General features: G+C 42.0%; 1 protein-coding gene across 1 annotated transcript; it reads left to right on the top strand.

The window, feature by feature from the left end:
- The first annotated feature begins 7,090 nt into the window (after positions 1-7,090).
- On the top strand, positions 7,091-24,086 carry LOC133264887 (protein mono-ADP-ribosyltransferase PARP12-like). Its single transcript, XM_061444976.1, has 12 exons — positions 7,091-7,501; positions 8,616-8,751; positions 10,394-10,688; positions 11,644-11,742; positions 13,629-13,752; positions 15,303-15,498; positions 16,099-16,219; positions 17,689-17,785; positions 18,683-18,761; positions 19,955-20,085; positions 20,789-20,940; positions 21,745-24,086. The coding sequence occupies exons 1-12, from the start codon at positions 7,164-7,166 to the stop codon at positions 22,017-22,019; spliced, it is 2,043 nt and encodes a 680-aa protein (XP_061300960.1). The 5' UTR covers positions 7,091-7,163; the 3' UTR covers positions 22,020-24,086.
- The last annotated feature ends 1,453 nt before the right edge of the window (positions 24,087-25,539 follow it).

The following is a 25,539-nucleotide window of genomic DNA, read 5'->3' as shown; positions in this document are numbered from 1 at the left end:
CTTCAAGAAAATAGAATTGCCATTCACTAGGAGGGAGGTCAGGGAGGTCACTCCCATCAGAAAGTGGAATGTTTAAATGAGGAATTAACAGGCATATTCAAATTCAGTATAGTAGGACAGTAGACAATGCAGACAGTGGATAATGTGGTGATAAAGGCAGGCAAAACTGCTGTGAAACAACAAAAGGCTTCTAGACTTTGGCCCTCTCTGCGTGTTTCAATAACCTTTTGTTTTGTTTTTGTTGGTTCACATGCTTTCCCCCTCCACCTTGTACAAGTTTCACCATGAATTTCTGTTCTAAATGAAGAGAAACAGGAACATAAAAACTTATCCGGAATCAACAGATTTGGGTTTTTTCCCCCTATCATAATGGTGACACCTTCCTTTTCCTTTAAAGGAGTGGCTTTGTTGGCTAAGTTATTTTCACTAGTATAAAAATGGTCATGGCAAGACACTTGGACAAAACTGTGCAGATTCACTTGTTAAGGGCAATCTGCATAGCTATAGCTGGCCTATAAGGTGCCATTCACACAGCTTCTCCATGGGTGATCAAAATACTGCTGCTCAGGATATGGCTCATTTACTGCTTATTTGAATATGTAATAATATTAAATATATTAATAGTAATAGTAAGAGAGTCATTAACCCTGTTAGGAAGTCCTGGAAGAGAATTCTGTTTCAATAGCTCAGTTCTAACACAAGTTTTAGGGCAGTATCTACATGTGAGCTGACAGGGGTATGCATTGCTCTTCTAGCAAGAGGTAAACCTCTTGAAATATTGGATTAGGGAAAGAGCCATAAGGAATGAGACCTGAGGCCTCAAAAGTAATGGAAAGATTCCCTCCCACATTAGTTCAGGATCAGACCTCAGAAAACAGTGCATGACACAGTCCTTACAAGAACAAAGTGGGAGAGACATGCGATCCGTAGAGGAAAGAGGAGTCTAGGAGAGAGGTTCTTAGGAGGTTTCTGAATATGAAGGAAGCTAGTGTAGACAGTGAATCTGTGAATACAATACCTTTTTAAGGGTATGAAAGAGAGAAGAACAAAAGTCTATGGCTCACACCATAAACAGACCTTTACACTGCACCAAGTAACTAAAACTTCAACAGATATAACTAGAGGTGTGCCAATGACAAATAACAGCATCAATAACTATACTATGAATCTGCAGCCCCAAGTTATTTTTACTTTAGAAGCAAGGCCACTTGAAACATGTTTATGCAACAAAGAAAACTGTACACAACACAAATTCTCGTTCATACTACTGGCTGGTCTATTCTTATCAGATAGAAAGTTTGTCCTACATCCTGTCCAGACTATACTGTTGATATCTGAAAATAAGCCCAGTCCTAACGCAACAGTAGAAAATGAGGATTTATCCTGCTCTTTGCAGAGGCTGCAAGAGCTCTGGGACAGCCAACAGCCCCACAGTCTGGTGCTACTCATGTACTGCACCAGAATCGAATTTCCAGTTTCTTGCTTTCAAGTTGTGGGTGCATGTGTTATCTGTTGGCTGGTTGATTTTCAGGTTAAGTGTGCCACTGGAAAACTCTTGGGATTGTAGCTGTAAGATTGATATGTTGTCAAGTAGCTCGGATTTCAGACAGTGAAGAAATTAGAAATTAGAGTAGTACCAGAAATAATACATAGCAAATACAAGCCATTACAGACATACACTTAAAAAAATATCTTAGTCTGCTGAATGACACTTAAAACTTCAAAAGTAGAGCTTTCATAGCATAACACATCAGATGTTAGCAAAGGTCACTCACTGAAACTGAAGTACCTGAAGTCCCACAGTTATTAAAAATCCATGCCCTCTGAGTTCAGCAGCTGCTCAGAAACAATAGGAACTGCCTAAAGGGAGCATAGCCCATATGTAATTATGCTACAATGGCATTTAAGAAAACAGTTCCAGCCTTACCTTTAGAGTATTTGAGAGGTGAAGAGGAGCCACTTGCCTTATGTGCCCTTGAGGTCTAATGTAACCCTTCTTACATGGGAGGTACTTAATTTTACAAACAAAACCTGACTTTTCCATTCACAGATTCTTCTGAAGAAGGACAACGTACAATTTTGCTTATATATAATTCATAGGTGGGGAAGTTCTATCAAATCAAAGAGGTACCTTTTTTCTTCCTGAGGAACATGCCACAAAACAAACTACAAGAAACTTGTGTGATAAGGAGTAAGGTATGATTTACTTCAGCTATGTGTTCAGCAATGGGAAGGTACTTAAATTCAAAAGCAGCTCTGCAAACCTCTATGCATCATAGCCTGTTCTCCTCAGTTTACTTTTGTTCTTGGGAAAAGAGATAGAATGATAGCTCTGCTCCAGAGCCTCGAAAAACTCATTCTAGCTGCAAAGCAGGAACAGCAATGTGAACTTCCCTGTGATACACACAGCAACACATTCAAATCAATTGCAATGGTGCACAGCTACCTGCAAATACGCCCTTGACCCTGACCTTACACTGCTCTCCTCTGTACTTCTTTCACTCTAATGTTGAGATCTGCATTGGTGTTGTCGTTCATACCTATTTTATGCTGAGAAATATGCTGTATTTCTGTCAAATGAGTGAGGGACTTTTTAGATGCGTGAAGAAAGGATGTGTGTAGTGCAGTTGAAACAGCTACCTGGACAGCACAGTGGTGCTTTAAGGTCTTTAAGATGTAAAAGGCTCAGAACCAGTTAGATAGGATAAATTTAGGGTACTAAACAGAAAAAGTAAATGGAGGCCTAGTGGGAAGAATGGGAGATGTTTAGCACCATGCTGGCTTCAATGCTCTTTACACAAAAGGGTTTCTTAAGTTTTGCTTCAGTCAAGATACCTCTTACTGACATGGCAGTATACAACATTAAACAACAATTTGAAAACATTAGACAAAACACCAAAATTATGAGGCTTCCCCCCATGTTCTTAACAATTCAGGAGGGAAATGGCCGAATTTGGGGTTGGACCAGATGACCTCTTTTGGTCCCTTCCAATCTCAACTTTTCTATCTCAACTGCTACTATCTGTGGTGTCTGATCTCTCACTCAGAAGTGCTTAGCTGTCAAAAGACTTTCAGTAGCAAATGTGGCACCTGGATCACAGGGGGGATCCTGAGAATTGCACAGCAAAAAGCCAAATCACTGAAAACTACAATTTGGAACAGAAGGTACTGGAAATAGAAAATATTAAGGAACAGCCAGCAAGGCCTTTTTAAATTTATGCCTCAGAAACACACGGGAACTATTTGAAGTCATCAACAAGTATGTAGGCAAGAGTCAGAAGAGTTTGTACAGTTGACTTAGATTTCCTAAAGCTCTCCTCAGCAGAGGGCAGTCTCCCAGGGCAGGCCTGCTCAGCCCTGCACTTGTCAACATATTCATAAATCATCAGGAAAAGAGGCTAACATAGGAAGATATGACAAGAATACTATATTATTCAGGAAAGGAGTGACTATGGCAAGCTATGAATGACCCTATAGTACACTGGATGATGAAACAACAGCTGAAATTCAGCGTAGATTTAGATGAGAAGGAAGAAGTTATGCTGTCTTCATATGGATAGTGACGGCTTCTGAATTACTACCAGTCAGGAATAAGGTCTAGGGAAATGGGATCATTCTCTGTAAACACCAGCTCCAACTCATATGCTGAGAGCAGCACCATCGGTTCAAAGCAAGATCAACACACACAGAGGCCAGAATGGACAGGAAAAGATAAAGGTCATTATCTAGCTGTCACCACCTACAGCTGCCGTCTCCTGCAGCCATGGTCTTCTGAATTATTCCATATTAATCCTCTAGAAGTTTCTTCAGAATGTCCTGATTTGGAATGGATAGAGTGCATTTTCTTCCTGATAGCTCATACAATGCTGTGTTTTGGCTTTAGTCTGAAAATAATGTCGATAACGCACTGATGTTTTAGCTGCTGTTAAGCAATGCTTATCCTGATCAGCGACTTTTCAGACTTCTGTGCTCTGAGAGTAAGGAGGGACACAAGAAGCAGGGAGGGAGCAGAGACAGGACATCTGAACAGACCTAGCCAAAGTGGTATTCCATACCATCGAATATCATGCTCAGTACATAAACTGGGGAGAGTTGGCTGGGAGGGGTTGATTCCTGCTCAGGTAGGGCTGGGCACTGGTCTGCAGGTGGTGAGCAATTGTATTGTGCATCACTTGTACTTCTTGGATTTTATTCCTCTCTCTGTTATCCCCCTTTCAATAATAATAAGATTAGCAAAATATTATTATTATTAATAATAACAATAACAATGATAATATAGTTAATTTTAATTGCTAACCTGTTTTTATCTCAGCCCACACGTTTTGCCTTTTTGCTGATTCTCATCCCCACACCCAGCTGGCGTGGGGGGAGTGAGCAAACATCCGCATGGTACTTAGTTGGTAACTGGGGTTAAACCACAACATCCACTAACTTACGGAAATGGTGTAGACCAAACTTACAGGCTGGAAGGTATAAATGCTACTGTAGGCTCAAACTGGACGTTTAAACTAACAATAGTGTGTGTGTCTTTACATAGCAGCAAACTGCTCTAACTTGCTAACACACAGAGAGAAAAGAATGTTCAGCTGATGGAGGAAGGAATGTCACAGGAATGATAACCACTAAGAAGACAGTAAATAAGACCACAGATGCTGGCCTTCAAGATAGCAGAGTGGCACCTGATGTGGAACAGAAAAGAAGCAAGGGCATATCAACTGCTAACTCAGCACTAGGACCTTGTGAGCGTGCACAGGCAGAGAAGTCATTTGGTAAACACAGTGAGGAAGACTATCCGCGACCAGCAGAGACCCCCACGCAGCAAGAAAGCGCATGCATAATTAGGATGCAAACAGTATAATTAGTTCCCAGACGTCTCATGCATATGTAAAGAATTTCCTGGAAACACTGTAAATATGCACGAGTATACTGAATATATAGCTGCTGCTGGCAAGTAAAGGGTGTGGTCACCTTTGCAAAATTATTAATATGTGCACCCAGTGCTGCAATAAAGAATGCTGTTTTCTAAAACTCCAAATTGAGTCTTACATGGTTTCTCTGATCCAATTTTATGGTAATAATATCAGCTAATTCAAAAAGCTTTTGAAGCTAATCCAGCAGCAGCCAGACTGATGGGGCTTTTGTGCTTCCTGGTGTGATTCAAGGGATGCCCACACTGTGACAGAGAAGGAAGAATGAGCACTGCCACCCTTGGCTAGGTAACTGCTCATAGGTACACAAGTTATGAGTTATGAGCTAGAGAACCTGCGAGTCAGAAACTTCATGAATGAATGAAGTGATGAGTAGTGAATTCACATTTTAGAGAAGTCTGTACAAAAGGGGACTGAGCCCTTCTTTGACACGCTTGTCTTCTTTCCTAATGAGCTCATAAAGTTCAATTTACAGAGTGCATTGTCCTGTAAAATTGAGATATCCAAGAGAACTGTGACACTCCAACCTCAAAAGCAATCAACAAATTCAAACAGTAGGGATTATTAGGAAAGAAACAGAAGACAAAATAATAAATATTTTATTGAAAAAATGTATTGAAAAGCCACATTTGATGCACTCATATCTTGTGCCTCTTAAGGAAAGACTGTCTTCAGAACAAAGGAGGACAGAGACAGCCCACGCCATAGAATTACTTCATAGAATCATAGAATCAATTGGGTTGGAAAAGACTTTTAAGATCAAGTCCAACCATTATCCCAGGACTGCCAAGACCACCACTAAACCATGTCACTGAAGGCCTCATTTGAACACTTCCAGGGAGGGTGGCTCCAATACTTCCCTGGGCAGCCTGTTCCAATACCTGACCACCCTTTCGGTGAAGACATTTTTCCTAATACCCAATCTAAACCTCCCCTGGTGCAGCTTGAGGCCATTTCCTCTTGTCCTATATCACTTGTTACTTTGGAGAAGAGACCCACAACCACCTCATTAGAGCCTCCTTTCAGGCAGTTGTAGAGAGCGATAAGGTCCCCCCTGAGCCTTCTCTTCTCCAGACTAAACAAGCCCAAGTCTCTCAGCAACTCCTCATCAGACTTGTGCTCCAGAGCTTTCACCAGCTTCATTGCTTTTCCCTGGACCTGCTCCAACACCTCAGTGTCTCTCTTGTGGTGAGGGGCCCATAACTAAACACAGTATTTGAGCTGCAGCCTCACCAGCACCCAGTACAGGGGGATGATCACTGTCCTAGCCCTTCTGGCCTCACTATTGCTGATAAAGGCCAGGATGCCATTTGGCCTCTTGGCTGCCTGGGCACAAGCTGGCTCATATTCAGCTGGCTGTTAACCAATACACCCAGCACTTTGCCTTGTCAAACCTCATACCACTGGTCACAGCCCACCAATCCAGCCTGCCCAGATTCCTCTGCAGAACCTGCCAACTCTCCAGCAGATTGACACTCCCACCCAACTTGGTGTTGTCTGCAAACTTTCTGAGGGTGCACTCGATTCCCTCATCCAGATCATCAGTGAAGATACTAAACAACACTGGCTCTAACCGATCCCTGAGGGACACCACTAGTGACTGGTTGCCAAATAGATGTGACACCATTTACCACCACTCTTTGGGCTCGACCATCCGGTCAGTTTTTTACCCAGAGAATAGTCCTCCTATCCAGGCCATGAGCAGCCAATTTCTCCAGATGGACACTGTGGGGGACAGTGTCAAATGCTTTACTAAAGTCGAAATAGACAATGTCGACAGCCTTTCCCTCATCAGCCAGGTGGGTCACCTCGTTGTAGGAGATCAGACTGGTCAAGCAGCACCTGTCCTTCATGAACCCATACTGAGGCTGCCAAACATATGCCAAGGGGAGCACAGCATTGCACCGACATTGCTCCTTTATCACCTTTTTCATCTGGGACACCCGTTCTGCTGGAGAACCTCAGCTTCAAGATGCCATTAAAATTAGGGTTAGGGTAAGGGTTCAGAAAGCTACAAAGCCTACAGCTCCGGAGATCCTGGGGCTGCAAAAAGCAAGCCAAAGGGAACACAGCACTGCCTCAGCATTGCACAGACCACTCTGGCTCTGCCGCTTCCTGGAACGGCTGTCCTCCGCCGCTGGTTTCGTTTCCCAGCCTCCGGCGGGCGGAGCGTCCGGGGTGGGGCTGCCTGCGACCCGCACACGTCCAGGTGGGGAAGGCAGCTTCGCTGTGGCCATGGCACTGGCTACTCAAGCCGTGCAGTTGCTGTGCGCCAGTGGCGGCTGCCTGGAGCAGGGCGAGCTCCAGCGGCGGCTGCCAGGCCGGCCCTCGGCGAAGCAGCTGGCTCTGGTGCTGCAGGATACGCAGCAGTTCACGCTAGTGCAGCGGCCCAGCGAGGCGGCGGCAGCGCCAGCGGCAGCTGCAGCAGCGGGATCTGGGACGGAGGTGGTGGTGTTGGCCACTAGCCCCGTACGGCTGTGCCAGGAGCACGGTGCGGGCTGCGATGGGCAGTGCGGGCGGCTGCATCTCTGCAAGTACCACCTGAAGGGGTTCTGCCGCAACCAGTACGAGAGGTAGGGGCGGCCTCCATCGCCGCTGTTCCGTCAGGGGCTGTGGCCGGGACCCGCGCTGTGCTGCCGGGGCACAGGGCAGGCGGGGGACATTTGCCCCTGCTGGGGAGGCTGTGTGCGGCTCCTTGCTCCCGGGCGCCGTTGAAGACTGCGCGGCCCGTTTTCATCTGGCCTCGGCAGCTTCCCCTCCCTGTAGGGGCCGGGGCTTCGTCTAGCGTCGGGGGGCCGCGAAGTGAAGCCGCGTATGCCCTGCGGTGGAGAGTGGAGCTGGGCGCCTGCATTGGCCGCCCTGTTGCCGGTGGTAGTCGTCATCGAACGCGGCTGTGGGAGAAGGAAGTGGTTTAGAGAAAAGAATGTTACTTTAACGAGTCGTCGTGGCACAGCGCGGGGGAGTGGCTGCGGCCGCCTCCATCTCTAGCTGTGGGCTGGGAGCTTGTGCTAGGCACCGGCTTGTTTCGGGGGCCTCTGCCTCTGGGAGGCTCAGCCTTGGGCTGAGTGTGACTCCTTCAGTGAAGAAAGGCCCCTCTGCTCTTCCCGTGTTGGAAATGCTCCTTTTTTACCCCACTTCCCCTCCCCGTTCCCCCAAAGGATAGAGGCATAGGGGGTTGTTACACAGGCTTTAACGCTTCACAGGTTACAACGCTTCCTCCGCAGCTCACAACCCTGTCTCTGATGCTCTCACCCCATCCTTCCGTGACTGAGAGGGAAAGCTTAGGCCTCCCCTCCCCGCACACGCCGAGATCTGAGCACTTTGTGCTGCGTGGTGAAGGTGGGGAGTGGTTGTCGATTTGATTTGGATGGGAGGGGGTGCTACTGGGACGTTTTGGTGTCTTCCTTACCCATAGTTATAAGCTGCAGGTCAAAAATGCCAATATTGTTAGACTATGCTAATGCTATCATGACTGTAAATCAGAAATAGCGTGGCAGTTAGCCTCATAGCAATTATGTAATCTGCTTAGCAAATCACATAATTGTTTTATCAAGGAGCAATACCGATTTTTTTCAGAAACTAGCTATTTTGGTGTGCTTTTTAAACTCTGTAGTGTAATGCCGATGGGGTAGCAAAATAGTGCTAGTCTGTTACACTTGTTTTGTACTTGGGTTTTTTCACTTGTAGGAAGGAATGCAGGTTTGTTCACAATTTCCACTCGAACCACAATCTCTTGGTTCTAAAACAGTATGGACTTGAGAGTTTAAACAGTGATGAACTTCGTCAGCTTCTGCTTCAGAATGATCCTTCCCTCTTACCTGAGGTGAGTAATATGGTGATTTTCTTGGCCTTGTGTTTCAGTGAGTATCGCAAAGTGGAAGAGGCTTGATACTAGATGAAGATGGTTAGGTGTCAATTTTGTTTGCATAATGCAAGTCTAAAACTTTAAATGTGTAGCCTTTGTTTGCGACTGTGGTGGGTTGATCCTGTCTGGCAGCTGAGCATTTGCACAGCCTCCTCACTTGCTCCCATCTCACCTGCCCCGAGCAAAGCAGGTGAGAGAAAACAAGAACAAAAAGTGACAAAATCTGTTAATGGAGATAAAGACGTTTTAGCAAGTGTAGGAAAGTGAGGACAAAACAAGTGTTGCAAAGTCACCATAGAATCATAGAATCATAGAATAATTAGGGTTGGAAAGGACCTTAAGATCATCTAGTTCCAGCCCCCCTGCCATGGGCAGGGACCCCTTACGCTAAACCATATCACCCGAGGCCTCGTCCAACCTGGCCTTGAACACTGCCCGGAATGGAGCATTCACAACTTCCCTGGGCAACCTGTTCCAGTGCCTCACCACCCTAATAGGAAAGAATTTCCTCCTTATATCCGATCTAAACTTCCCCTGTTCAAATTTTAACCCGTTACCCCTTGTCCTATCACTACAGTCTCTAATGAAGAGTCCCTCCCCAGCATCCCTATAGGCACCCTTCAGATACTATCTTCCAGAAGCAGACTGATGTGCAGTAAGTGCCTGAGTGAGGGCCACTTTCTAAGAAGAAATGGAAGAAACAGCAGCACCCTCCCTTCTTTTTTTAGTTTATTTTGGAGTATGATATTCTGTGGTGTGGAATATCCCTTTGGCCACTTGGACTGTGTCCTGGTTTCAGCTAGGATAGGGTTAAATTTCTTCCTAGTGGCTGGTACAGTGCTGTGTTTGGATTTAGTGTCAGGACAATGCTGATAACACACTCATGTTTTGGTTGTTGCTAATCAGCGCTTACCCAGAGTCAAGGACTTTCCAAGTTTCTCATGCTCTGCCAGTGAAGAGGCTGGCGGTACACAATGAGCTGGGAGGGGACACAGCTGGGACAGCTAACCCAGTCTGTCCAAAGGGATATGTTGTGCTGAAAAACAAAACTGGGGGGGAGTTGGTCAGGGGGTGGCAGCCCACTGCTCAGAGACAGGCTGAGCATTGGTCAGTGGATGGTGAGCAATTGCATTGTGCGTCACATGTTTTGTATATTCTTTTATCATCATTATTGTCGCTTCCTTTTCTGAATCTATGAGTTTTAACCTGGCTGCTTGCTGGGATAAACCAGAACGAGTCAGCTGTCCCAGCTGTGTCCTCTCTCAGCTTCTTGTCTACCCCCAGCCTACCTAATCTGGAGAGGCCAGAGTGGAGAAAAAGAGAAAGCCTCCACACTGGGCAAGCACTGCGCAGCACTATCTGAAGTATTGGTGTGTTATCAACACTGGTTTAGTCACAAATCCAAAACATAGGGTGGTATGGTCTGCTATGAAGAAAGTTAACTCCATCGTAGTCAGATCTGGAACGTCTTGTCACCAAATTCAGGTCAAAAAAGTTCACTATTCCAAAACTAGAAAACCAAAGAGTTTGGGTAGTGACACCATAAAATCCACTTTGACCTTTAATTTTTAATTTTTTTTTATTTTTTATTTTGCTCAAGGTCTGCTTGCATTATAACAAAGGTGATGGACCTTATGGATCTTGTACCTATAAAAAGATCTGCACCAAACTGCATGTTTGCCAATACTATTTCCGGGGACAGTGTAGATTTGGCAGCAGCTGCAAGCGATCCCATGATTTATTACAGTCGGAATCTTATGATAAACTGGAGAGACACGGACTAAGCTATGACATTATTAAGCAACTACCCTCCATTTATAGGAATATGTATGACATAAAAAATGGCAATGGGAACATGTATGACATGGAAGATAACATGTCTTCACCATTCAAAGGTAAATGATACCATCTTTTGAAAACGTCAGAAGAGTTGCTATAGTCAATGTAACATTCTCACAGATGTCATAAAGAAAAAGAAAACTGAATTCACATCTTGATGTGTCTTTAAGGAGGGACCTTGACAGAGATCTGTCTTGACAAGTGAATTCAAGACGTATGGGTTCCTGAGAAGTAAAGTGCTTGGTGTTTATAAAAATCATAAATCTGAGGTTAGACAAGCATATTGGGAACTGGAAATAGGGAGATCTTTTTGTGGTTAAAAAAAAAAAATAAAGGTAGAGAACTGTTAAAGAATAGGAGTGGCATTTACATGTGTGATTCTAAACTATTTTATTATTTTTTTTCTTTAATGTCATGATTGCTTAGCACAAGAATTCACAGACAGCACTATCCCAGCTACTTCTCAGAGATGTAATATTTTGTTCTTTTCTTTTGAAGTTATTTAGGATTGCAAGTTAAGTATAATTTAGCAAGAAACAGAAAGATAACAGAATGAAAAATCCAAGTGTGTGTGTGTGTTCATCTCTGCTGTTCTCCTACAGTTGCTTCCTCGCTTCTTGGTTGCCTTAGGCGTGTTTTTAATTTATGGAAATACCACATTTTGAGACTTTAGATTTTATAGCCGCCAGTGTGAACAGGGATGTGGAATGCATGTTTAACTCAAGTATATCTAGAAGTGTAAAAGCATTGGATTCTATTTTTATTTTGTGGTGAAAGCTAAAAACTGTGAGAAATGTAGCAGTTACAGAAAAGTCAAGGTCAGAAAGGATGGATAAAGGGATAGGACTTTTGAGTATACAAAGTTATCAAAGACTTCAGTGTCTTTCTGGAGCTGAATGCAGATATGTAGTTATAAACACTGGTTTTAGTTATTTTCCCTACCCATAGGTGCACTTTAAAGAGGGCTTGTTGAAACAGTGTATTAATAAGGTTTATAATTTCCCCCTCTAGAGAGAAAACACAGCTCTAGCCGAGAGTCTTCAACTACAAATGATGATGAATTGGAACAGATTTGTTTATATCATCTGTACAGAGGTTGTGGCTTTAAAGGTAGGTTGTGATTGTAGCAAGTCCAGTCTATTTTCCTTTTCTCTTAAGAGGAAGTGATAGACATCTTTCACAGAAAAGGTAAACTTCAGAGCTTATGTTTATTTTTAGTTAAATCTTAGCAAAATCTTGAATGCTAATAGGAAAGTGCTTGACCTGCTTGCTCTGCCAAACAAAGGAGCTATTTTGTTCTACCCTGAAATTTGTAATATCCACCTGTGTTCACCTAAGGGATTGCTGAATGATAGGAGTCCTATCTCTGAACAGCTACAAAAGATAGTCTGAATTCTACATTTATCCTTGTTTCTTCTCTCTCTGTTCTATTTGTTTGAGCTATCTCCCTTTCAAAATGTTCCCACTTACCTAGGAAAAAGGTTGCTGTGCCAACTTTCTTGTCCTTTTGTCATCCTTTTCCTTCTTGATGGTCTTGACCTGTAGTAGCTCCCTGATGTACCACACACCTTCTCATATGAACTGTGTGGTGCAGTCTCCTTGACTTTCCCAATTAAGTTGTCTGTTCTACCATGAAAGCCACTCTTAAGTTTATGCATATGTGTACTGGTGGTGTGATCTTCACTCTTACTGAGAAGTGATGGCACCCTGACTCTTTTAAAGATTTCTGAGTAATACTTGTGATACCTTGGTCACTACTACCACTGCTCTTGTTCCTGTTGAGACCTGGACCCTTAGAGCCTTCTTGAAGGGTAAAGGACTTTAAACTAAGGGAATGATACATATGTGTATGCATATATATGTCCAAAGACAGAAAAGTAGATGGTGGCTAACTGGGATGTATTGGAAAGTGTGAGACTGGGCATGCCGTAAATGATGTACAATATGGGGTGGATACTGCCCTGATTTCAGCTGGGATAGAGTTAATTTCCTTCCTAGTAGCTGGTACAATGCTGTGTTTTGTCTTTAGTTTGAGAACAATGCTGAAAATCCACAGCAGTTTTAGTTGTTGCTAAGCAGTGCTTATCCTGATTCAAGGACTTGTCAGTTTCTAGTTTCTGCTAGTTCACAAAAAGCCAGGTGGGAGCAGAGACAGGACACCTGACCCAACCTGTCCAGAGGAGTGTGCCATACCATACAGCTTCATGCTCAGTATATGAATGGGGGGAGCTGGCTGGGAGGGGCTGATCGCTGCCTGGGGATGGTCTGGGCACTGGTCAGTGAGTGGTGAGCAATTGTGTTGCGCATCACTTGTGTGTCTTGGGGTTTATTCCTTTCTCTCTTTTTGTTATCCTCCGTTTCATTATTTTTATTTTCTTAATTTCAATTATTAAACTGTTCTGATCTCAACCCACAGGTTTTATCTTTTTCCAGTTCCTCTTCCCCATCCCACTGGGGGAACCAGAGGTGACTGAGCAGCTTTGTGGTACTTAGTTGCTAGCTGGGGTTAAACCATGTCAGTCCTTCTCCTTCTATCCTTAAACTAAGCACTGTTTGTGTTTTTACTTCTTTTTATCTCAGTAGTACCACTTCAGGATTAAGTGGTTAAGCACAGATGTTTGCGTCTACACTGTTAATCTGTATATGAAATAGTAGTCTCATATAAGCTTGTGATCTCAACTCATTGTAAATTTTTATCTCTGAAACAGAGGACACAGGGTAGTCCTTCATCACTTAGCTCCTGCTAGCAATTTTGTTGCACAAAAAGAATCTGGAACGTATAGAGAATAAACTTGTGTCTAAGATCAAAAATTAAGTTTTGAGTGTTCATGTTGAAAAATACTGAACTGTTGCTTGTAAAGATTCCATAGGTGAACACTTTCCATAGTCATGCATTTGATACTCTCACCAGCTGTATGTACATCCCTGAAATGTTGGCGTTTTTCTCATAACCTGTAAAACTAATGCATCTCTTACTTTTTTTTTTTTTTTTGTAGACAAGTGTATCAGAACCCATTTTCACTTGCCATATAGATGGCAGGTCTCTGATGGTAAGATCTGGAAAGACTTGAAGAATATGGAAGATATAGAAGAAGCATACTGTGAGCCTGCTTACACTGGGTATCAACTCATAAAATTTAATAATATTTGGAGTTTGCTATATTGGAGCAGGCCCTTAGTGGCTATAAATTGCTATGACTCTATTGCATACTATTGCATAAGTATCTTGATTTGGTATTCTGCTGATCTCACTTTCCTTATCTACTGTTGTTGGGAGATCCGTTGTGACTTAGGCCTGGAGTCCGTATAGAACACTCTAGTTACCATACTGAGTTTGGCTGGGATGGAGTTATCTTTCAGCCCCTGAAGTGCCGTGTTCTGGGTTTGTGAATAAAACAGTGCTGATGGTGCACTGGTGGTTTAGGGATTGCTGAGCAGTACTTGCCCAGAGTCAAGGCTTTCTCTTTTTCTTGCTCTGACCTGCTCCTTTGCAGTGGGTAGGCTGGAGGCAGGCAAGAGCTTGGGAGAAGATCAGCCAGGACAGCTAACTTGAACTGACCAAAGTGATCTCCATACCCTGCAACGTCATGTTTACTGCCTCAGCAGTAAAACCTGAGGCAGAGGAAGAGAGGTGTTTTGTTGTTTTTTTTTAACCAAGGTAGCTGCTGTTTGGAGGCTGGCTAGGCATTACACTGCCTTGGGAGGTGTGAGCAATTTGCTTTATTTGTTTATTCATGTGTACCCCCTTCTTAACTTATTGAACTACCTTTATATTGACCCACAACTTTTCTTGCTTTTGCCCTTCCTATTTTCTACCCTCTGTTGTGCCTGGGAAGGGAGGAGGAGTGAACAAGTAGCTGTGTAGATACTTGGTTGCTGGCCAGGGTCAATCCATAACAGTTATGTGATTGTAAAAGTATAAATACTTCCTACTATTGCTAATGCTCACTAAGAATGGCTGGAAAACTGCAGAGAATGGTGATTTTTATCACTTGTGGGAATCTCTTTGGTTAAGCTTGTCAATACACAGCTTGACCCCATGATTAGAAATAACCTCCAGCTCCAAAGGTGAAAGAGAAGTATGGAAAAGTTTGGAAAGGATTTGCCCCTTCTGCTCCCTTTTCCCAAGTTCATATTGTGGAACTGGTAGAATACCTTGTGTGCCTGAGGTGAGAGATACTCTGGGGTGCAAAGAACATTAAGAATATGGAAATGCCATTAATGGTTTGGAAATTGTTACGTAGCACAAAGAGGGAATTGAAAGAGGCTCATACCAGCATGCTGTGTCTCGTGCTGGAGAATTTACCTAGCCCTCTTATGTTACTTTAAAGGTTATTTGAAGCCATCCTTAAATTACAACACTGTTCTTTTTATAATATAGTTGTTTAGCAAGAGGAAGGCAGTGTATGTTTTCCATTGTTTCTGTTCAACTTGCGTAACTCACTAATTTATGAGTTGATAATGGTTACCGCCCATGGAACCACTGTGAGATGCAATACTGTAATACAAAAAATGTGCAAACACAAACCAGAGTTGGGATTGTTATGGAAGCTGCAGGCTTCTGTTCTGCTTTAGAGTGATGATGACCCAATTTGCAAATTTATGGTGGGCTTCTGAACCTACCTGTAAAGCTTCACAAACTGTCTTTTTTTTTTTTTCATCCTTTATAGAATTGGAAACGTTGTTGCTGAAACTGGCAGTGTCTTGCCACGTATCTCTTTTCTGAATATGTCTTGTGGGTTTGAAAAGGTTAGACGTCTTTCTACAGCCTCTTCTGTGACCAAACCCCCTCACTTCATTCTTACAACAGAATGGATCTGGTACTGGAAAGATGAGTATGGCCTGTGGCAGGAGTATGGGAAAAAAGTAAGTGTGGAGAAATGGGGAGACTCTCAACTCTGTGTTCAAAGTGCAGAGCTACTGAGAAGTGCACAGCTGTTTATATCCTCTCTGTCTTATCACCCTCCTCCTCCTCTTTCCCTCTCATACTGTACAGATGGACTTAAGAGGCCTAATAGGATGACTTCTCTGGAAATTTGATTGGTTCAGATAGGGGAGTGCTCACTGGTGAGCCACAAATATTATTGACAGATAATTCTTCAGTGAGTCATGTCAGATAGGCTCTCATTAATACATTCTTTTCATTGCTGCTCACTAAAACTTCTTTTTCTGAGGTTCCAGTAGTACTCTGTGCATCTTTGCTCAGGTCTAGTTGGTGAATGTGGGGTCTCAGTAGTAGTGTTTATAGCATACACAGCATAAGCTTAGGCTTCATAAGACTGCTTGTTTGTTTTGGGAGATGTTTCAACAGCTTAATACATGGCTTTTGCCTGATAGCTACTATCATGCCCAAAAGCTGGTACATATTTCAGCCACCATACCATATGACAGTTGTTAGTTTTTAAACTCGCTTTTATTTAAGAGACCAGGAGATATTTTTTTTTCCCTCTGGTTTTGGCCTGACAGGATGTTGACCATGTAGCCGCCACTGTCTCCAGTGAAGACTTGGAGAAAGCATATATAAGCAAATGTTCTCCAACACTGAACTTCAAAGCTGGAAGACATGAATATGAAATCAATTTTGCAGGTAGGTTCCATTTGCTTTGGGTGTTTTTTTTTTATTTTGTCCTTCCCTCCCAGGTCTTTTGTGGTTTTTAAATTACATTGCTACAGGAGATAGGAGAAAGAAATTTGGACTTTGAACTGCAGTGCTTACAAAGACAGAACTTCTGTCAAAGTTCACAGGATAAGAGCTGTTCACAGAAGCAAAGTGGCATTTCTGTTCCTCCAAACCTTTTTCGAGAGGTTCTTGTGCTAGGTTTCAAAATGTCTGCCAGGAAGTCCAGGTGTGACATTGCCATTGATGTGCCAGCACAAATGGTGAGAAACTTCTGGAAGACTTGACAAGCCAGCTTCTGGTCTGCTTTAATCTCTGGCTTGCAGAAAAATTAATACTTTGGCGAGTTGTAGAGTCCAGATAATCTTTACCATTGCAAGATTTATGTAGTTATTTTCTCTTCATAGCTCTGCCAGTCTGGAAAGGCTGAGGAAATATCTTAACTATATCAAAGTAGGAAGATGTGTTTCCCAAGAGTTTAGGGTATTTAAGCCATTTGTGATGGCACTGTCCTTTCTGAGCTGTTGCCTTTCCAGGTATCCTTGTCAAAAACTGTGGGGAGCAGTGGTGGTGGGAATAGGCCTGCTTAGACTGTCATTTTGGTGTAGTTGCCTTTGATCCAACTTTTCAGTAGTATCTCATTCTTCATGGGAGGGGAAAAAAAGCAGAAAGGGCATGTGATAAGTTGCTTGTGATTTAATTGTAAGCTATGTTGTAATCTTTATAGGATGGGGAAACTTGTCTGGCTTAGAAAAGAAAATTGCATTCTAAATCAATCTCTTTTCTAAGGTTTGGGCTTTTTTAGTAACTTAGGCAAATGTACGCCATGTAGATAGATGTCTTCCAAAACTCAGTTTCTAGGCTTGGTTGTGGCAAGTGGTTTTGTCTTCTTCCTGTGTATCTCTCTAAAGATGGGGCCTATTTTCCTGGCTGCTACTGACTCTTAGTTGCAATACTGTGGCAGTAGCTAGAGGTTCCAAGATCCAGAAAGAATACCTCTAAAATTCAGATGGCTGTGACTTGCTTTTCTGTTGGTGGTCAATAAAAATGAATGACCTGTGATAGCTGTTAGGTTGCATTTATACTGTTTGAAATCTACAACTACATGTAGAAAAACAGTATCATGATTTTGATTGATGGAGGTGATGCAATCCACAGAGCAGAAGTAGATACTATGCGATTCTCGATTAAGTCTGGCTGACGGGACAATGAAGGGAAAATAGCTACCAGTGTCTATCATTCCTTTTAAAGTTAAAACTGAAACTGATTTACTCAGACCGTGGGTTCCACATCCTGCTTTGACTTCCCTTTGTGATGCTATAAAAAAGTCTTGGTCCCTTTTTTGTCAACATTTTTGACAAAATAACTTGGTGGCTGCAGTGTGAAGGCTTTCTAAGACATCTCTCTGATTGATCAGGGTGTTTTGTTTTTTTCCCCAGACATGATTCAGAAAAACCTTCGCTACTCAACAAAGAGAGAGGTTTGCAGAAGGCCTGTATTTGTGTCTCCGGAAGAGGTAGAAAAAACAAGAGCCAGGTAAAGTGCAACTGCTCATTCTGAGGTGATGGATTTAGTGCATTGTGAATGGAGTGTCTTCCAAAGGTGTAAATAAGGTGGAGAAGTAGCTGTTAAGTGGATTGTGAAAGAAATTGAATGGGGAAGGGACATACATCTTGTAGACATTGTCCTACAACAGTGTCTAGCCAGGGCAGTACTGCAGCCTGGCCAACAATTTTCAAGCAACTCTGGAACCTTGGGGCTGAAGGAAGTTTGGGCTTGGCTACAGTAAGTGTGGAAGCATAGGAAATAATCCAACATGTATCAGTGTTGCAGGAAGCTGCTGATTAGAGGGAGCTCTCTTAATAGAGCCAGCTGATACAGATAGAAGCAATAGTGTTTATGCATACTGTAAAAATGCTTTTCTGAGATAAGTAATTTTCAAAGCTGAGTAAAGTTCAGAAACAATTCTTTTATGAACAACCAGACAAGCTAAGAGGAAAATAGTATTCCTTACAGGTGGAGCAGAAGATGACAGTCTCTAAGGGGAGAAATTTTTCTTAAACACCACAGAAAAGAGCTGCTAAACACTAATTAAAATTGGGGTGGAATTAGAGGGGAGGGTTGTTTGTATCTATCCTGTTTCTGCCATACTAATAGGATCCTGCATGTATTTTTATTTATCTATCTTACTGTAGCAGAGCTTTTATTTGTATATCTCATTTGACGTCTTAATTCCTGCCATAAGTCTTGATGTGATGATTTGGAACAAATATTTCCATACACTGAAATGAAAGACAATTTTGAAATATTTCTTAATATGTTCAGTTGCCTATATTCTCCCTAAATTTGGCAAAATGTTTAGTATCATATGTACATAAAATGTAGGGATATGGTTCGTTTAATTACTTGTTTGTAATGTCTCGTAATGTACAGGAGCTCTAAATATGTAGAAGAATTTAAGGGCATTCCATCTCACTGGGACAAATCTGCTCTCCCTGAAGTGGGATTCAAGGTTTGGAGATTTTTTTTATTTTTTTTTTTTCCTCTCCATCAGTTTTGTCACATACAGGTTTGTTACAGTCGCAACTTCAGTGTTTCTGTGCCCTTGTAGATGAACGTATCTTATGTAACATGTAGAGGTGTTGATAAATTTGGGTCTGGTAACTTGGCAAATTTGGCTGAAGCTTAGGCTGCATTAGCAAGACTGTTACTGGTGCCCAAGATAGATAGCTTTGAAGTCCAGCCTGTGCTGAAGCTTTTAAACTTCAGGGTAACCATTCTCTGAGCTGTGCGTAAGTAGACTGTTGCACATCTATGGAGCACTGCTGAAATCAGCAGTATTCAGGCTGGCATCTTTGTTAAAATGTACCATAACTCCAGTGGAGTGAACTTGTTTACCTTTGTAACACACCCAGTTAATAGCTGCATTGGTTTACCTTCGCTGGCTTCCTGCTTGCCTCCACCACCACCTCTGTCAACTCCAGTAACTATACCTACAGAAAAGATCTTACATGAAGATTGAAACTTTCTGACTTGCAAAATGCAAATCCTCAAGAAAGTTTCAATTAAAAAAACATTGATGTTCTGGATTTTCCTTAGGAAAATATGCAATTAGAAAATTTTGCTTGCTTTCAGGGCAAGGCATGTAAGAAGCTGATTTTTTTGGAAGTGTGTCCCTACTCTTCCCTAAAATGGTTGATCAAGTGGTTGGCCTTTTCAATTTATTAAAAAACATAATGGGCATTGCAGTTTGTGTTCACTGGCTGTAGGAAGTATAAAGATCTAAAAAGCATTGTTGTAGAGGTATTCTTTGATTTACTGCAACATAAATTCTCCGTATATGTGGGGTTTTTTAATCTGCTCATTTCTTCTATGTATTTAGGTACTGTTTGATATATGCATGCAAATGCATCTTGGGCCTAATATTCAGAGGGGCTGGGTGGGTGCACAGAAGCATACAGCTCCTTTAAAGTCCTGTGAGAGAGTAACCTGTGTGTCTTAAACACCAGGAGTTAATGTACCCTAGATAAAAGCTCACTTACAGATCGGGCATCTCTAATCTGCCTTCTTTCCAAGAGTATTTTCACTGTTCATACCTCTGCTTCACAAAAAAGACTTTAAAGGTCTGAGTAGTGCACTAGGTAGGGTGGCTTTGTTACAGTTTAGTAAAAGATGAGAGTAGCTTTGTAATCTTTTTCCTTACAGCTGATTGAGCTTGACAGTTCTTCTGAAGAATATAAAAAAGTCAAGGTGGGCTTTCAACGCACAATGCCCACAACAGTTATTAAAAGGATTCGTAGAGTTCAGAACCCATCTCTCTGGGAGCTGTATCAGTGGTATGTGTAAAATACTGTTCTGGTATGTGTGCATGAAGTTTGTTGTTTCTGCAGTTAGCCGTATGCTAAAGATAGATGCATGCAATCCTGAAATGCAGCTGCATTTAAGAATCTGCTTCCACTCCCCAAATACCTAGCCAGGATCAACATGTAGGTAAAGTGGTACTGAAAAAAAGAAAACTCGGTCAAAACATAGTTTTGAATAGTCAGCTGAGCTCTGTGGGAGGAATTCTTGAACTTGAGTAAATCGTTCTGACTTCTGCCAGGCCTCAGTCCAGGACAGCTGCCTTCCACTGAAGCCTTGAAGCTGCTAATCGCTTGCATCTGGCACAAACACTGGTTTGTAGCTGGTCAAAACTGAAGCAGCCTTCAAAACTAAATTGAAAACCCACTGAGGGAAAGCTTTAACGTGAACTCCTTTGTTTAGAAAAAAATAACGCCAGGGTTCCTCCCTGTCTCCCAATAGGCAGTGAACGAAACAAAACATTTTTATTATTAAATATCTGGAGGCATTTGTGTGTAATGAAAGCATGTTTGTATGCAACTAGACAGCTAGGTACTCTGTATGCCCAAAGTTTAGGCCTTAACGTAAGGATTGTCAGAATATACTCTTTGTCTAAAATTGTCTCTGAGTGCTGGTATGGCTAGAACCTGTCTGGCTTCAGTCACAAAGGAACTGCAAATATACTGTTTCTTATTGCAGGCAGAAGGAACAAATGCAGAAAAGCAATGGTGGAAATGCTGTGGATGAGCGATCTTTATTTCATGGGACCAGTAGAAAATACATTGATGCCATCTGTCAGCAAAACTTTGACTGGAGGATCTGTGGCCTCCATGGGACAGTCTATGGCAAAGGTTGTTTTTCAGCTCCATCACTAACCTTAGACTTGCTGAAATATTCTCAGTAGTTACTGCAGAGCTGTAAAGTTGGGACACTGTGCAGCATTAGGGCTTATCTCTGTGATGATGTGGACAACATAGCACACAGCTGAGTTTGGCAATATGATCATTTGGAGATAAGGTATACTGAAGGGCCTTGCAAGAAGACAAGCATAGGAGGGGCCAGCTGTAGGGATGATTTTGCTACAGTCCAGGCCTACTTGTGTTCTAATTTCTTCAAGCTCATACAGGAAGGCAACATGCCGTTATTTGTTTTTTGGGGGTTTGTTTTTTTTTTCCAGGTAAGCAAATGCCATCCTGGTTGTAGGATATATAGCAAATTACATTCCTTTGCATTGTCCTGTGTACAGGAAAGGATCAACAAACCAAAGGGAATAGACAAGCTGACTGACTGACTACCCACCTGTCCAATCAAATACCTTCTAACTCTCAGAAATGTGCTAATCAGTAATAGTAGCCTCTGTCAGGAGAGGAAGTTGGATGAGATTGGGAAAGGTGGACACCTAGGGTCAAGAGGAAATCTTGAGGAATATGACATTTAAAACATCACTTTTGTGTGGCTTTTTTAGTATGTGTGCTGTGAAAAACAAGCGTGTAGGTCATTTTCACTGAGAAGGACATACAGGACATATGAAGGCTTTGGGAAGGCCGTTCATGAACTGCTTAATGGATTTGCTTATGAATTTGCTTTCACATTGTATCATTTCCTTTTCTACAATTTGGTGTCTTATCAACTCTGTTGTGGTGTCTCTTCTGCAGGAAGCTATTTTGCAAGGGATGCATCTTATTCTGACAGCTACTGCAGGGAAGGCTCGCGCACCAAGATCATGTTTCTGGCCCGGGTGCTGGTGGGGGAGTTCACTGTTGGTGATTCTTCCTATGTTCGGCCTCCCATGAAGGACAGATACAGCTTCTATGACAGTTGTGTGAATAGCTTTTCAAACCCTTCTATCTTTGTCATCTTTGAGAAGCAGCAGATTTATCCAGAGTATCTCATAGAATACATTGACCAGGCATACGCTAAAATGCTGTAGCACCAAAACCTGTCATCATTATGTTTAACTGGTATAAACTTTTTTTTAGCACTGGCTTAAGAGAGAAAAAGTGATTTTTAGAAGTTACATAATTGGATAGGTGAGTGTTCAGAAACATTTATTCTCTGTCCTTTCTGTGCAGTAGAAAATGAGAAGACAGAAAGGATGCCTTAGAATTCTTAAAATCCTTTCCTGTCTCTTATTCTTTAGCAGGTTATCATATTTCCATGCATTACTAGAGACTTATTAATATATTAGATTAATTCACTGATGATTGTAACATGATGATTAGCAATGACTGCCAAGTTTAAACAATATTTAGTTATCTTTATTTCAGGATCTTTATATGTGCTCATTGGTCAGAGACTCTTTTCTACCTGTTTATATTTTAACTCAAAATTTGATAAAACCTTCTTTTTTAGTAATCCGTCACCTGCAACAGTAGACATTCAAGTGTTTGCAAATAAGACTGTACAATCTCTGTGATCAACTCATTGCATAAATTCTTAGCAGCACTGGGTTTTGTCCCTACTTAATCTTCACTAAAAAAGCCTCAAAAGTTAAAACTGGCTTGTTGAGAATGAACAGAGTTATTTTAACTTGTTAATTTTCTCATTTAAAACATGTACCAAAGACATGAAGCACAACAAGGGTTGCTTGGTGCTGTACTACTCAGCTGACCTACTCCATCAAATAAATGATGTATTTTAGGTGTGTGAGAACACAACTTTTTCATGACTTTGTACCTTTGTTTGAGAGTGTGCTGGTGTGGGAGGAAGAAGAGGAAGGCAACTCGCAGGTCATTTAAGAATATCATACTTAGGAGTGAAATGCACTGCTTGATTAGCAGCACCCTGATCCTGTGGAGCAACTTCATGGTTTTCTTACAGTTGTTAGGCTTGACAGTGGGTGACTGTCTCTCGTGAGGAGTACAGCCCTCTAGTTGCAGGTGATGATACATTGGTTAGAAGTGTAATGGTGTGGTCTTAAAATTTTGTTGCAGGAAAAATGTGCTTACCTAGGGACTGGTTTTCAGCCACAGAGCTGAAATGCTTAAAACTCTGAAGATTACATTGAATATTTAATTGTTCCCAGAGAAGGACGTTACTAGCATTGAGCAGTTAACATACATATATGCAGATAGTAAAACTTGACCTGTCAAGTATTTCTTAAGATTAAAGTTGCTGATGCATAGACAGACAGTTTATCGCAGCTTTAATGTTCCTAAATGAGTGCTTGGTAACTATAGTGTGCTGACAAAGCCTTAAGATACGTTTTGTATAGGCTCTAAAAAATCTCAATCTGTATTCTAGAAGCACTTCCTTTTTAATTCATCTGGATGATGACTGACAAGTGTACACTGGGTAACTCCTTATTACTTCAGCACTGTGAACCAGGAGCTTAGCCATGATTAGCTGGTGTAAGGCTGTGCAGAACTCCTTTTTATATGAAATGTGAAACTAGCAGCATGATATTTAAAGGAAAGTACTCCCATTTGTATTTAACCCACTAAAACACAGGATGTTGGAAAAGCAAGTTGACTGTATTCTTTCTTTGGAAAGATTTATAATAGAGCATATGTGACAAGCTCATTTGCTGACAGAAGTTTTGTCAGCATTGAGGGAGGATAATGTTATGTATGAAAGCTTTCATACCTGTGCAGAATGAGATTTTTCTGCCAAAACAAAATCATGTTCATCTACACATTCATGGCAAATGAGAATACTGCTATGCTTTTCTTCCTCATTTCAGCTAAGAACTGAAATAGCAAAAGTCATGTTAATCTTTTGCTAGAAAATTGAAACAAACATCTTTTTCCTACCAAAAAGAAAGATTTTTTTAGTAACTTTTTTATGGCTAGTAGTATTTTTAAAGACTTTATTCTTGGAGAGGATATGTATGTGCGTGTGTGTGTGTGTGTATGGAAAATATGGCTGGTTGTGTTACTTTGTCATCTGCTATCTCTCCATTAACACACAAAAAGTAAAAGTTACCATGTTTTCCACTTCTGAAACTGCAGTGATAACTTTCTTGTGTGTAGTAAATAAACAGGCATTCAGACCACTAGATTCCTTGTCCTGGTTTTCATTCTCACTACTGAAAGCACCATGTTTTGCTACATCTCTGAGTTCTTGGAAACTTTATTAAAGATGCTGCTCCTAGATAATGGAGTCCCTGTACAGCTGATTGGATTGCATTTGAAAATGAACAGATTAAAAAGTCATTTGCATTAAATCTAAACTTTCAACAAAAATTTATATTGAACCTCTTTTCTGAGTGAGGACATTTCTTGGCTACTTAAGAAAAAACTGAGCAGCAACAGTGTAATAATCTCTTACTCAGTCTTACATCATGTGAGGAGAATCTGTGAAGATTGTTCCCTTTTTTTATAACGGGTCCATCCTCGCAAGCTCTTTACTATGAGGGTGGTGAGGCCCTGGCACACGGTGCCCAGGGAAGCTGTGGCATTGTTCAAGTCCAGGTTGGATGGGGGTTTGAGCAGCCTGGTCTAGTGGAAGGTGCCCCTGCCCATGGCAGGGAGTTGAAACTGTATGAACTTTAAGGTCCTTTGCAACCCAAACCATTCTATGAAGACAGATGGCACACTAGCAGAAGCAAATAACTTTGCTGTGCCAGTAGTGCAGTATGGAGCAGAGTCATTTATGAACCCCTGGCTCCTAACCCACTGGGCTGGGTCAGGGCCTGGCAGCCAGCCATGGTTAACCCACCACACCATTTAATGGGTTTCATCTGTAATCAGGTCTGTCATGGTATTCTGGCTGGATTTTATGAGATGTCGGTGTTGGCAGCAGCAAAGGACTGGCAGTACACTACTCTGGTTGGATACCTGCAGCCTGGAGAAGTTGGGGTGGTGGGTAAGAGTAACTTAGGTGTATGGCACATGCCAGTTACGGTAGTGTGCTCAGTGCTGGAGAAGACTTGCATTTTGCTTCTAAGAAACTGCTGTACAGCATTGCCTTTGAGCCAAAGGGCATGTGGGAGTTGTAGAAATGCTGTTCGACTTTGCAGTACTTCCAGCACAACATCAGGAGAGACAGCTATTACATGGCCAGTGTTACTGGTGCTTTTACCTGTTTTACCAGGGGATAGGTAATCCAGCTCCCTCATCTTAAGCAGCCATAGCACCCAGCAGTGCAGGGAGCAAACATCTTGGAGACTGATCAGACTTATCACAGTTAGAAGAAAGAAAGCAGGGCCAGTGCAGACTTAGCACTGAAATAAACAGTTTGCAAGTCGGCTTTAAATTGTTCTAGCATATTTACTACTGGAAATGCACAGAAAAAGAATATTAGGTGAAGCTGTGTCCAAGATTGGAACATGGCTTAACAAAGGGAAATGAGAGGGTGGCCACTGCAGAATGATCACATGCAGAGAGGAAATTCTGCAGTTTAATGCCAGGTAAGAATAAACAGTTCAAATTTGCAAGCAGTGACTCATGATAACTTGTAACATCCAGCTTTGTTTTTCTAGGAATACTATTTATAAAGTACAAAGCTTT

Source organism: Pezoporus flaviventris, unplaced genomic scaffold, assembly GCF_033815535.1.
Source record: "Pezoporus flaviventris isolate CSIRO_AGI_PZ_B2104156 unplaced genomic scaffold, CSIRO_AGI_Pfla_v1 ptg000002l, whole genome shotgun sequence".
Classification (NCBI taxonomy): domain Eukaryota; kingdom Metazoa; phylum Chordata; class Aves; order Psittaciformes; family Psittacidae; genus Pezoporus; species Pezoporus flaviventris.
The sequence above is the reverse complement of the archived record's forward strand: the minus strand, read 5'-3'. Positions and strand labels throughout refer to the sequence as shown.